The sequence below is a fragment of the Pelodiscus sinensis genome, chromosome 1 (genome assembly GCF_052426305.1).
Source record: "Pelodiscus sinensis isolate ZL-2025 chromosome 1, ASM5242630v1, whole genome shotgun sequence".
Classification (NCBI taxonomy): domain Eukaryota; kingdom Metazoa; phylum Chordata; order Testudines; family Trionychidae; genus Pelodiscus; species Pelodiscus sinensis.
The window spans coordinates 57635776-57650661 of NC_143052.1; the positions used below are offsets into that span (position 1 = coordinate 57635776).

General features: G+C 47.4%; 1 protein-coding gene across 1 annotated transcript in view; it reads left to right on the plus strand.

Annotated features, from left to right (window-relative positions):
- The window catches only part of ARID2 (AT-rich interaction domain 2), a 179763-nt gene that overhangs the window by 127950 nt on the left and 36927 nt on the right, over positions 1-14886 (plus strand). Inside the window, exon 16 of the mRNA XM_075930435.2 lies at positions 4156-4304. Within this exon, the coding sequence (XP_075786550.1) occupies positions 4156-4304 (149 nt within the window). The remainder of the gene's footprint in view (positions 1-4155; positions 4305-14886) is intronic.

A 14886-nucleotide genomic window follows, 5' to 3' on the forward strand; every position in this document is an offset into this window, starting at 1 on the left:
GTTATAAAAAATAGCTAGCCTGGATTTGGCAAAGACAAATCTGTCAAACCAACCTAATTTCCTTCTCTGAGGGCATGTTTACACTTATGAGAAGATCAACACTCCGGAGGTCAATCTTCTAGTGCTCAATTTACCCGGTCAAGTATAGACCCCTAACTGAAACGCTCAGGGCAGCCCCTAGTGGCATCTGGTATTGCTTCTTCTGCGAGGAGTAAGGGAAGCCAACAGGAGTATATACTCCCATCAACCTCCTGCTGTATGGATGACGACACAGCTCAGCTTAAGGTAGATCAACTCCAACTATGCATTTACATAACTGGAGCTGCGTACCTTAGGCCAATCTGCCTGGTCTAGTGTAGACAAGGCCTGACAGAGTTATAGGCCTAGTGGACAGAAGGAAACAGAAGATATGATATATCTTGCTTTTAGTAAGATTTTTAGCTCAGTCCCACATGACATTTTCATAAGCAAACTAGGTAAATGTGGTGTAAATGAAATTACTGTAAAGTGGGTGCCCAAGTTACTGTACCCAGAGAAGTTATGAGTAGTTTGCTGTCAATCAGAGTGCATATCCTAGGGGTTCCGCAGGGATCAGTCCTCAGTCTGGTACTGTTCTATATTTGCATTCATAATTTGGCTAACGGAGTAGACAGTGTGTTTGTAAATGTTATAGATAACACCGCGTTGGGAGAGGCTGCAAGCACTTTGGAAGGATAGGGTTAGAATTTAGAGTGACTTTGAGAAATTGGAGAATTTACTGAAATCAACAAGATGAAATGTAATAAAAACAATTCAGAATATCTCACTCATGAACAATCAAATACACAACTATAATTTAGGAATAATTGGCTAGGTGGTGTTTTTTCTGAAAAGGATCTGAGGGTTAAAGTGGATCACAAATTGAATAATACTCAGCAATGTGATGAAGCTGTAAAAAAGGTTATGGAGTGGGCAGTGTATACATAGGATTACTGTATGTAAATCACATGAGGTATCTCCTACTTTGCTCAGCACTCCTGAGGCCTCAGCTGAAATACTGTGCATATTTTTGGGCATCACACTTCAGGAAAGATGTGCACAAATTGGAGACAGTCCAAAGGAGAACAACAGAAATGATGAATCGTGTCAAAAATGACCTATGGGGAAAGGTCAATTAAGTGTGTTTAGTTTTGACCAAGGCAAACCGAGAGGGGATCCTGGTAACAGTTGTCAAATATATTAAAGAGAATGGTGATCAATTGTTCTCCACGTCCATTGAAAGTTGGACTATAAGTAATGTGTTTTATGTGCCCCGTGGAAGATTTAAATTAGATATTGGGGGGAGGAGGGGACTTTCTAACTATATGGGTAAGTTAGTTCTGGAAATATGCTTACAGGGGAATTTGTGGAAACCCCATCATTGAAGGATTTTAGAAACTGGCTGAACAAGCACCTGTCAGGGATGGTCTAGTTTAGGTGGACCCACCAGCAGAGGGAGGAGTTGGAATAGATGACTTCTTTAAGACTGGAAAGGACTTTCATTTCTATGGTTCTGTGAATGAAGGGAGGCCTGAAAGGTAGGTTAATTTGGTCCTTTTATGCACACTGCTGAGGTTTTTTTTTTAACCTTAGGAAATTAGGAATTTCAAGTTTTTATTTTTTGAGGGATACTCACTGGAGGTCATAGATGTGTGTGAAGAGCTTTTTTCACCTTAATTAAATGAACAGGAGTTGTTGAATCTCTGTTGTTCAATGGCTTAATATATTTGGTGTCATCATCTTATTAGTGCTCCAGTTGACTAGAAACATATAGGAAAAACAGCATGGAAAAGACCTTTCTTTCAGATTTAAATAACATACGGGGATGGGGGAGAGTATTCTTTTTTGAGAGTAAAGGAATCCACATTTCAGCCTTTCTTTATATATCATAAAGAACAAAAAGGGAACATACCAAGATTTAAAAACAGTAGTTTTCAAAGTGTGGTGGTCTGCAGCTGTTTTGCAGGTGGTCATGGGTCAGCGCTTCCCCACTGGCACTGGCACTTGCACTCCATCCCCACAGTTCACACCCTGCAAGGCTGGAGAGCCAGCGCTGGCTTCCCACTCTGGGTGGGGAGTCAGATCTGGCTTGCGGGTTAGGAAGGGGCTCCATGCTAGGGATGTTAAATTTCGATTAATCAACTAATCAAGTAGTCGATGGAATTTCCATTAACTACTTGATTAGTTGATAAGGGGGGCCCTTGCTATCCTGCTGCATATCTCCCTTTGAAATGTACAAGAACCACTTCCCGTCTCTTGTGTGTTTCAAGAGGCAGCAGCAGGGATGCCTCTACCTCCCTTGCTCCCCCCTCTCCCCAGCACTGGCTCCTGCTCCCACCCCCTTGCTGTCTCTCTCTGATAGAGGCAACAAAGCAGGGGAAGTGACTAGTTGAGCTTATGCTTATCAGATAGTCGACTAGTTGCTTACCTCCCTACTCCACACTCTGCTGCTTCCCCTTTTCCCATCTGGGAGAACAGTGGCACAGGGAAGCACTACCTGGAAGCTTTCCCTCTTGCTTCTATTGGCCAGAATTGGGATGGTAGCTAGGTAAGCATCCCCATCCACTTCATGCCCAGACCCTGCACCCTCATCCCCTCCAGCATGTCTCTTCCCATTGAGACCCTGGATCCTCATCCCATTTCTGCATCCTCCTCCCTGCAAGAACCCTATCCCGCTCTTGCGCCCTCCCTCCCAGCCTCCGAACCCTCAGTTTACTCCTGCACCATCCCTCCCAGAGAGATCTCTTTATCTTCAGCCCTCTTCTACACCAAACATCCCACTCATAGTACTTCCACCCCCATCCTGCTCCTGCACTCTCCTTCCTGGCCAGACCCTGCATCCCAATTCCATCCTGTGTAGCCATATAGCTAAATGTAGTTTTATGCAATGTAATGTGCCTCAGTGTACCGTTAGCATAACACCAGCACCCATTTTGTCATCAAGGGCGGAGGTCAGTGTTCCCACTAACCAGCAAGGCAGTGCAACTTCACAGGTGATTGTCAGCTCCGCCCAGTCAGAGGCTCAGGGCTCCATGCACGGAGCTGACTGACTGGGTGGGGCTGATTAATCACCTGTGGAACTATGCTGCTGCGCAGCTTAGAGGGAACACTGGTGGCGGTCTGCGGTAAGGTTTGCGTTGAGTGGAGTGGGTTGTGGGCCAAAAAGTTTGAGAACCATTGTTTAAAAGTGACCTGTAAAGGGGAATAAGATTTTTTTTTTTTACTAGTTTTTAGAAACAATCCCTTGAAACATTGAAGTGAGGGGGTTCCTTACTGAACTGGTTTTACTTCTTCATAAAGCAATATTGTTATATGTCTGGTAAGGAATACTAGGCTTCTAGCATTATAACATTGAATAAGCTAATTATTTCACAGGAACTCAGAGAACCTTTGTTTGTGTAGGGTCCATCAGAAAGTCCTTTAGTACCTCCATACACTAACAAAATCACACTGGGTCATTTTACATTTGAGAGTGAATGAGTGGGTGGGTGAGATTTTCAAAAGTGGTAGTAACTTTTGGTGCTTCATTTTTACTTATCTACTTACTGACTTGCACAGATAGTACATTGAGTCTTTTATAAAAGAGTTCATTTCAGGTGTTCTATATGCATTTAGGTAGTGAATAATAATCTTTGTAAGTAGAACAGAAAACATCTAAAGTATGTGAACAGATCTCCAAAAATAGTGTATCCATACTTTAGACTACACTCTCAAATAAATAATAATATGCCTCTCCACTATAAAGTTACTACTCCTGTATATCTTTTGTTAATAGGCATGTTCTGTATAGTGCTAAAGGTAAAAAAACCCTACTTTTTAAAAAGCTGCTTATGTAGATGCTGCAGAAGTAACCAAATGTTGTGTTCCTCTGATTCATAATTCAGTATTTGAATTTATGCATAATTACAACAAGTAAGATATCAGAAGAATCTGTACAAAAATTCAAGGGCTATCAAATACTTTCCTGTTGTTTCACCATGACATACATTACCACTTACTCGAAGTTTCAGTGGTTAAAGTCTAAAGCTTCATTGTTAGTGCAATGAAGTATGAAAACCAATAGAATAAACTGGAAAGTGTGTGTTTTTATCTTCTAATCTGTTGTTTTAACCCTTTGTGTTTGAAACTTTTCTATAGAGCACACCTGTGACACCAGTACCAACAGTGCAAGTACAGGGCCAGCAGATCAATTTGCAGCCTTCTTCATACCCAGCACCAAGTCAACCTGGCGAGCAAATGAAAAAACCTGGACAGAACTTCATGTGTCTGTGGCAATCTTGTAAAAAGTAAATAGCTCTTTTATTTAACAACAATTTACTAGATATTGCAGAAGCCTTTGTTTGGAATGTATCCCTGAAATTACTATCTATTCTCTTCCCTGAAGTATCTCTGCACTGAGTGGGTGCATCTACACAGCACCTTAACTCGAAATAAATTACACAATTTGTGCTACGCAAATTGCATAACTTATTTTGAATATTTTTCATAATAGCTTATTTTGAAATTTGGCGCATCTACACAGCGCCAACTTTTGAAATAATGTGCCATTTTGAGCCATCTCTTACCCCTCGTGCAATGAGGTTTACCTGTAATTTACAGTGTGCCTGTAATTTTGAAAAATATTTCAAAATAACTGGCGGCTTGTGTAGATGCTGGGTAGCTATTTCGGGATACCTCCAGTATCCCAAAATAGCTGTGCAGTATAGACGAAACCCATCAGTCATCTGAGAGAAGAAAATACTAAAATTTCAAAACATTGTACTTGAGGTAGAGGGAAGTGCAAATTTGTAGCTTTTCAGTAGCCCTTTCCAAATAAGCTAATATATACTTTGTGAATTGCTTTTGATCTAAAGTTTCTTCAGTGAAGACTAAAATATTTGTGTGTAGTTAGTCACAGTAACTATGTTGCCTAATTTTGAAGTTCTCCATTACAAATATAGGAACAGTTATTATTTTCTTGTTGTACAGCTTTGAAATGTGAAAACTGTTCCTTTCTCAGATTTCTGGTTTTGCAATGGGTGTGTGTCTTTTATGTCTTAGTCAAGCTCCTGTTTGTGTTATGGTTAATTTATTTTTTACAGTATTAATTGAGTGGTATAGGGATTTACAAGCAATTAAATGAGACAAACCTCTTAGTCAAGTTTCTTACACTCTAAAGTAGACAGCACATATCAAGGGATGGTTTTAAAAATTCAAACAAGAGCGAGGAAGAAGGTTGTGCTTGGATGAGCATTACAGAAATGTAAGATCATAAGCATATTGCCATAGAGGCTTCTTGACAGTTCTTTTTTTATGGTCAGATTTAGGGTGAGTGTCTAGAGTAAATGCAGGGATGGAGGCTAGCGATTGAAAGCTAATAGCAAAATGTAATGCTATCTTGGAAGGAAAGAAGAGAAGTTGAATATACAGGGTTAGGGAGGAAGTAGGAGTGGCATGATCAAAGATGTGAGAGCACACTTAGGAAGAGACAAAGGGAGTATCCAGGGAATGAAGTTGATTCGTCAGAGTAGGGTATGCTCGGGAGTAGTATGCAACTAAGGATGAAACGTTGGCAGGTGGAATTGGGCTGACTCTGAAGCTGAATTTGAGGCATATGAATTTGATGTGGAGGAAAACAGAATACTGGCTACCAAAAGATCTGTGGTGACTTCACTTTGATATTAGCAAAACAAGGTGTATGGGATAATATCTTTTACTGGACCAACTGCTGTTGGCAGAAGATACAGGCTTTTGAACTAAAATAGAGCTCTTCTTTGATGTGGTATTCTTAAATTTATTCTCTAAGACATGATATAAAGCCCATTGAAATCAGTGGAAAGACATCAGATGGGTTTTGGATCCGCCTTCTGAATCTTCCTTTGTTTTTATGTACAGTTAAGCAACTGCCATGTTTCCACCTCAGAGGTGACTGTGTTTCATTGGTAGGTGAAACAATTCTGATACTTAAAAAGCTTTTGAAGGCCTTTAAAATTATTGCTAATATATAAATATAAAATAATATTATGGACCATCAGGGCTTGACAAGTGCACTCGCCCGTGGTGAGTAGATTTTATCAGCTAGCAACTGCAGGGGTGGACTGGCCCGGTGGGCCATTGTGATGGGCTGCCCAAAGCCCGCACTACAGGCAGTGCGGCCCCATCCCATCCACTGGCTGGGCAGAGGAGTGGAGTGCCACCAGGAAGTGGGAAGCACGGTGATTCTCAGCGCCGGGCTGCCTGTTTGCAGCTTCGGTTCAAGGAGGTGGGGCACGGGACATAGGGCGGGACGCTGGCAGACGCCAGCGTGACATGGCCCCGCTGATTTTAAAGGCTGATTTTAAAGCGCAGCCAGGCCCCGCCTCTCCAGCTCCAGTCCTGCCATGGATCCAACCCCCTCGCCGGTGAGAGACCACTCCTGGCCAACCACCCAGCTCGCTGCGCCCGCCCTGCACCCCTTTGTCTCTGCGCCACCCGTTCCCCATGCCACCCCTGCTCCCCTGTACCTTGGATCCCCTGCTCTCCCTCTTCCCTGCGAGACTCTGGTTCTGCGCCGTCCTTGCACCCTGCTCCCCTCCAATCCCTGCCCCCCCAGCTCTGTGCTGCCCATTCCCTGCACTGTCCCTAGACCCCAATCCCTCTGCCCCTCCTGTTCCCCGCGTCCCATTCTCCATGCCTCCACCACACCCCGCACCCTGCATCCCTCTGGCTCTGTGCCTCCCGATTCCCGCGTCACCCCTGTACCCCCCCTCCACTGTTCCCTGCACCCCTTTGGCCCTGTGCTGTCCCTGCACCCTGTTTCCCCTGTGGGTCAGGAGTGAAGGGTGCCTGTCCATAGGGAGGGGCTGGACAGGGCAGGCAAAAGGCTGCTGTGATCCAGCAGCGAATGAAAGGAGGAGTTCACTTGAAACGCCTTTGCCTTTATGGAAAAAAAAACAAATGAAAATGCTATTTGCTATTTATAAGGCTAAAATGCTGGGACAAAAATGAAAACACACACAAAAAAACCCATTGCAAAATGCAAACGTGTAAAAGACAACAAAAAGGGGGTGGCCAAAAATGTTTTGCTTGGGACAGCAAAAAACTGGGAAGGGGCTTGGCTGGACTGGACTGTGGGGAGGGGAAAAATATGGGGAAGGGGCTTGTGCTAAGGGGAGGAGGTCAGGAGAAGAATAAGAAGAAGAAAGGGGAAGGCACCAAGGGACAGGGGTGCAGGAGAGAGAAATGCCAGGGGGCCAAGTGCAGACAATGAGGAAAAGGGCAGGAAGGGAGGTGTCAGTGGGAGGGGAGACAGGGTGATGCTGGGAGAGGAGAGAGTAAGGGCACTGGATGCTAGAGGGGGGAGGGAGAGGTGCTGGGAGAAGGCTAGAAAGAAAGGGTGGGCATGAGGAAGGCGGGGATGGAGCAAGTCATGTGTGAGGGCACAGGGGCATGAGGGGAGCTGGGGAAGAGGGTGGTGAGGGGGTGGGCATCAGGGAAAAAGAGAGCAAAGGGGGAAGGAGCAGTGAGGGAAGGGGGGTACCAGGAGGGTGCAGGTGCCAGGGGATTCTGGGGGGGGCGGGGAGCAGAAAGGCAGACACCTGCAGAGGAGGGACCAGCACCAGAGGAGAGAGGCAGGGCAGATGTGTAGAGGGAGGTGTTAGGAGAGGGGATGAGGAGGAGTAGCTCACTTGATCAGAGTGGGGCTCCTGGAAGAGTGGGCACAGGGGGAGAGAAGAGCTGGTGGAGGGGGGCAGGTTTCAGGAAGGCTGAGGGCAGTGAGAAGGGCAGGAGTCAGGACAGCAGAAGAGGGTGAGGGGTTGGGGGGCATCAGGCACCAGGGGAGCTGATAGAGCAAGGGGAGGAGACATGGCGGTAGAGGTTTATAAGATATTTATTAATAACTTCTTATTCTTATTAGGAATTTATGCCATTAAAAAAAACACTTTTTGGGGGGAGGCTGCCTAGTCCCTTTTTTGTCTGGCGAGTAGGGTTTTCCAGAATTTGTCGAGCCCTGTGGACCATTATACAAAGATGAATTCAGACTGTCTTAAAAATGTATTTTTTTTCTAACAAATGTATCTATGGAGCCATACTCCTCTGCTGATATGATCTTCAATTAATGTTACCCAAGGTCCTTATTAATTAGTTGATTAGCAAAGACATTAAAAAAAAAAAAAAAAGCTGTGCTATGCAGTTTGGATTGTATATACTATGAGTACAATATGCTTTGATGAGTAATCCTTTGTTCATTTTATCCAATGGTGTTTGCAGGAGCCATACATCTATGAATCTTTCTCAAATATCATCTTTGTTCTTCACTGTTAGGCTGTGTCTACACTGGGCCACTTATTCCGGAAAATCAGCCGCTTTTCCGGAATAAGCTGCGAGCTGTCTACACTGGCCCTTGAATTTCCGGAAAAGCAACGATGCTCTACTGTACAAAATCAGCCGCTATTCCGGAAAAACTATTCTTCTTCGAGTGGTCCCCGTGGGTGCTCCACTCCAGGTGTCGGGTCCCGTCCCGGCGCCGCTGGTCGGAAGTTTTCCATAGCCATAGTTGGGCTGGACCGCGCATGCGCGAGCGCGGCGCGCGGCGTTCGCGCCTTTGCAACGGTCCGGCCCCCCCCCTTGTCAGTTCCTCTCAGCCGCCCGTGGTCGCTGGCAGAACGCCGCTTTTCTCCTCACAAGACCGTCTTAAAAAAAAAAAAAAAAAAAGAAGAAGAAGAGAAGAGGGAGATTATGCCTGGCTCAGCAGGTTTTAAGCGGTGTATACACTGCAAGGAGGCCATGCCTGCCTCTGACGGGCATGAAGCCTGTGTGAGATGCCTGGGAGAGTCGCATGTACCGCAAAAATGCGCTCACTGCGCAAAGTTAACTCCCAGAGCGCGCAGAGAAAGGGATATGCGCTTAAAACTCCTCCTCTGCGATAAGGCGCTACAGCCTTCTGAGCAACATCTCTCAGAAGCGCCCGGAGGGCAAGGTAAAAGAGCGAAGTCCCCACCGGCAACAGGAACGAAAAAGAAAAGGGCTTCCCCTACGCGTTCCCTCCCGCCACCCTCATTGTCCCGTGTGCCTCAGGGACATAAACAGGGGGCCTCCGGGGCCGCAAGACAGCCGGAGAGATCAAATAAGCCGCAGGCGGCAACATCAAGCCGCACATCATCGGCACCGGCTATACGCCCCGCTGAGAGCGCGAATGACACACAGCGCTCGGCACCGCTACAAGGGCTGGAGCCGCGGCAGTCTGCCCAGCCGCGAGTCAGAACGGCACCGCAAATGCCTGGACTAGGTCAGGGTAAGCCGGCACCGGGTCCGGCACCGGACGCAACCCTGACAGACGGCACCGGGGAGCTCAGCGAACGCGGTAGACAGAGCGCCCCCCTCCGTGCCGACTCGGCACCGGCCAATCAGTTTACAGTTACAACGGCACCGCAGGAACAGCTGACTGAGGTGCCGGCCAGGGCAGTAACACAACAGGACGACGCAGTCCTGGTTAGTCCTCCCCCTGCCAATTCTTCCTTATCAGTGCAAGGGGAGGAGGCTCCTTCTGCCTCTGCAGTCCCCACTAAGGCTGCTAAGAAATCAGTAACGAGACATTCAATTTCACCCTCACTCGAGCCTTCAATCTCTCCCTCTCATTCACCAAGCATTAGTCATCTCGCATCTTCTCATAACCAAACAAGGTCCCCACGATGGAGATCAAGGTCTCGTTATTCTGATCGTCGCGAGCGGTATCATCGTTATTATAGGGAATCATCATATAGATCTCGCTCACCAAGTTACTCCCCCCCAAGATCCTATCATAGGGGGTATGCCAGTAGATACTCCTCCCGAAGGTCATCGCCTGATCACCCTGATCATAGGGGCAATCGAGCATCTGAATATGAAAGACATCACTATCGTCCTAGCCATTGCTGTTGCCATACTCCTCATGAACCGCGACAATTATCACCAATTAAAGACTGGAAGGGGGCGTCATCTCGACAGCAAAACCACTCACCTTCAGTCCAGCTATCTGAGCCTGAGGAAGGGCAGATATCGGATGCGGACGATCAGCTGCACAATGTCACAAAAAGATATGTCGTCATCCTACCCTGACGACGCACTGTTTGAGGGGGACCCATCTCCCCCAGACGACACAAAGGACTTTCAAGATCTGTTTAGGAGAGTGGCCCAGTCTCAAGAGGTTCAGATATTGGACACTCCAACGAAACAATTCAAGCTTTGGAGGAACCTAAACCCTAAACAACAATCTAAGGTCGCCCTGCCTATGGACGAGGCTATCCTCCAATCAGCAGCAGAAATCTGGCGTACCCCGGCTTCGACTCCACCAACTCGAAACCGGCGGAAAAGCAATATTTTATAGCATCTAAAGATTCAGAATTTCTTTTCACTCACCCGCAACCAAACTCTTTGGTGGTCGACGCAGCTCTCCAAAGGGCTAAGAACCTGCAGCTGAAAAATGCGGGCATTGATAAGGAGGCGAAGAAACTGGATGCCTTTGGCCGAAAGGTTTACACATCGGCCACGCTGCTCCTTCGCATAGCGAATTACACAGCTCTCCTGGCGAATCATAGCTTTGATAGTATAACAAAGCTTACTGAGCTGTCCCAGAGATCATCAGAGGCAGACAGGGAGCTGCTACGATCTATTCTCAAGGAGGGCTATGCGTGTTCAAAGGCCAACCTTCAGATAGCTATGGATATAGCTGATACAGCAGCTCGGGGAGTAGCAACAGCGGTATCAATGAGGCGATCTTCTTGGCTCGCCACGGCCGCGGTGCCTAAGGAGCTGCACTCCAAGGTAGAAGACCTCCCGTTCGATAAGGTAAAATTGTTTTCAGAGAAAACAGACGAGGTCCTTCATACTGGGAAAGACTCAAGAACAACACTTCGTACGCTCGGCATGTACGCACCACCATTCCGTCGACGGCGTTATTTCCCATACCAAAGACGGTATGACTATCAGTCTAGGAGGCAGCAAAATCGCCCCTTCGACCAAGTGCGATCGAGACAGCGCCCCCAGCGAAGGCGTCCACCACCGCCTAGGGTGACAGGCACGGCTGCCTCAAAGCAGCAAGTTTGACTCCCTGGTCGAGGGCAAGCGCACACTACCAATCAACCTGGAAAAACCCATGTTCCACCACCGCTTACGACCTTACTACCACCAATGGGTCGAAATAACATCGGACAAATGGGTACTGGAAGTCATAAACAACGGCTTCACCATTCCTTTCGCCTCCATCCCCCCCACCACCCCACCCTCCCCATCCCTGTTCAGGGACCCATCTCAAGAAAATCTCTTGCAACAGGAAGCTCATCGTCTCCTGGATATCGGAGCAATAGAGAGGGTCCCCGATCAGTTCAAGGGAAGAGGGTTTTATTCCAGATACTTTCTAACGGAAAAGAAAACGGGGGGTTGGAGGCCCATTCTCGATTTAAGAGGTTTGAATCGTTATCTTCGCAGACAGCGTTTCAAAATGGTGACCCTGAATTCTATAATACCATCCCTCGATCTAAACGATTGGTTCGCTGCCCTCGATTTACAAGATGCGTATTTTCACATCACAATACATCCCGCGCACAGACGTTTTCTGCGATTTGTGATAGGCCACGATCACTTTCAGTATCGGGTTCTACCGTTCGGACTTGCGTCAGCTCCCAGAGCGTTTTCAAAGACCCTGGCCGTCGTAGCAGCTCATCTGCGTCGGTTACAGGTGATAATATATCCGTACCTGGACGACTGTTTAATAAAAGGTGCCACGCAGCGAGAGGCGTCACAAATGGTGGCGACGGTCGAGCAAACTTTCGAATCACTCGGCCTCCTTCTCAACAAGCAGAAATCGACACTTATTCCAACTCAGTTTATAAGGTTTATAGGGATAAACCTAGACTCGCGCATGGCAAGAACTTACTTACCTCAAGAAAGATTTCAAGCAATCAAGGATCTCGTTACTATACTCACTGGCAACATGACCATATCGGTACACAATTGCCTTCGTCTCCTCAGACATATGGCAGCGGCCACTGCAGTAGTTCCTCATGCGCGCCTCCACTTGAGGGGCCTTCAACATTGGCTGTCCACGGTTTACGTCCCCGTGAGACACGACATTCAGAAGCTAGTGTGGCTACCTCCACATGTTCAGAGATCGCTGCAGTGGTGGACAGAAGCGAAAAACCTCCTCACGGGAGTCCCATTCCATCGGCAACAACCAACGGTGCAGATAACATCGGATGCCTCGCTCATAGGCTGGGGGGCCCATATGGACAGCGAGCGAATACAGGGCAAATGGTCGCTCAGAGAGAGGCGTCTGCACATAAATCTGTTGGAACTTCGAGCAATCTTCTACGCATGCAAACACTTTCTTCCCCAGATCAGAGGGCTTACAGTAAGGATACTGACAGACAATGTAGCGGCGATGTATTATGTCAACAGACAAGGAGGAGCACGATCACATTCCCTATGCGCCGAAGCAGTGCGGTGCTGGAACTGGTGCATACAGAACAGCGTAACCATAACAGCATCGTACTTACCTGGCACCGCCAATGTAATTGCAGACTCCCTCAGCAGACAATTCCCCACGGATCACGAGTGGGAAGTGAGGACAGACATACTATCTGCGATATTTCAGATATGGGGTACTCCACTGGTAGACCTATTTGCAACATACGACAACAGGAAATGTCACCTGTATTGCTCGAGAGCAGGGCTCGGCAAAGGCTCTCTCGGCGATGCGTTTCTGATCAGGTGGAAGAAAGCACTTCTGTATGCGGTTCCTCCCACGCCGCTTATCTCCAGAACACTGGAGAAAATCAGATTAGAGGCGGCAACGGTCATTTTGCTAGCGCCAGCATGGCCCAGACAAGCCTGGTTTCCATTCTTACACAGGATGTCAATCCAGCCACCTTACCTTCTTCCTCTCCATCAGGATCTCCTCACTCAGGAACGGGGGGCACTGTTACACCCCAGGCTGCAGCCACTGCATCTGACGGCGTGGCTTCTCAGTGGTTGAAAGGAGATGAAAATCTATGCTCTGAAGAGGTCAAGACAATACTTCTTCACAGTAGGAAAGAGTCTACACGGAATACGTACCTGGCAAAGTGGCGGAGATTTTCTGACTGGTGCATTCAGAACAATATACACCCCCTATCATCTCCTCTACAGAATGTTTTGGACTACATCCTTTATTTACGAGAGTCAGGTCTTACACTATCGTCTTTAAGAGTGCACTTGGCAGCCATCAGTGCTTTTCATCAACCAGTAGAGGGTTCCGCGCTCTTCTCTCACGCAATTACAAAGAGGTTCTTGAAAGGACTTCAAAACTTTTATCCGCCGCGAAGCGCACCTTCTCCTTCCTGGAATCTCGATCTAGTGTTGGATACCATTATGTACCCACCTTTTGAGCCCTTGACATCGGTTTCGCTACATATTTTAACGATGAAAACAGTCTTCCTGCTTGCAATTACGTCGGCGAGGCGGGTAGGGGAATTGGGGGCGCTGATGGCAAGCCCCCCCTTCACTGTTTTTTCCAAGGACACGGTAACACTCCGATTACATCTGGACTTTATCCCCAAAGTTTGTTCTTCTTTTCATATCAATGAGCCTATCGTTCTACCGACTTTTTATCCCAAACCTCATTCCTCCAGTAGAGACGCTCTGTTTCACACACTTGACGTCCGACGCGCGCTGTCGTTCTATATAGACAGAACACGCCAATGGAGACGAACTGACAGGTTGTTGGTATCTTTGGCACCTAGATCGAAAGGCAAAGCACTTTCCACTCAACGCATTGCAAAATTAATCACACTCTATATTACGGAATGTCACTCAATTAGAAACAAACCTCTTCCTTCATTACCTCGGGCTCACTCCATGTGAGCTGTAGCGACTTCCACTGCATTCGCAAGGGGAGTTCCCCTAGCGGATATCTGCCGTGCGGCTACTTGGGCTTCTAGTATAACTTTCGCACGTCATTATGCCATAACGAAGAGGTGGGCTTCAGACGCTGCAGTAGCCTCTGCGGTACTGTCCACGGTAGAAAATAATTGACCCGGAGCGCGTTCTGGGTTACTGCTTTGTACTCACCTGGAGTGGAGCACCCACGGGGACCACTCGAAGAAGAAGAAGAAGTTACTCACCCTGTGTAGTAACGATGGTTCTTCGAGATGTGTCCCCGTGGGTGCTCCACACCCCACCCTCCTCCCCGCTCCGGGTCTCTCTGCTTTGTCTTTCAGGGACCGAGCGGCGAGAGGAACTGACAAGGGGGGGGCCGGACCGTTGCAAAGGCGCGAACGCCGCGCGCCGTGCTCGCGCATGCGCGGTCCGGCCCAACTACGGCTATGGAAAACTTCCAACCAGCGGCGCCGGGACGGGACCCGACACCTGGAGTGGAGCACCCACGGGGACACATCTCGAAGAACCATCGTTACTACACAGGGTGAGTAACTTCTTCTTCTGCTCCCGCTCGGGCATAAGTCCTTATTCCGGAACACTGTTCCGGAAAAGGGCCAGTGTAGACAGCACAGTAATCTTTTCCGGAAAAAAGCCCCGATCGCGAAAATGGCGATCGGGGCTCTTTTCCGGAAAAGCGCGTCTACATTGGCCACAGACGCTTTTCCGGAAAAAGGGCTTTTCCGGAAAAGCAGCCTGCCAATGTAGACGCTCCTTTTCCGGAAAAACTGAAAACGGAATAGTATTCTGTTTTAAGCATTTCCGGAAATTCATGCCAGTGTAGACACAGCCTTTAAGTTGACCTTTAGTGACTATTTTGTTTCAGTGTTTTGCTACATTTTCTGAAAAAATTCTATCTACATATTTAGTATTAGGCTATCATTTATTTATTTATTTAGCGCTTTCTCTTGTGTCTGTTTTTTATCATCATTTTTTTGTGTGTGATCCTGCAGTTTCAAA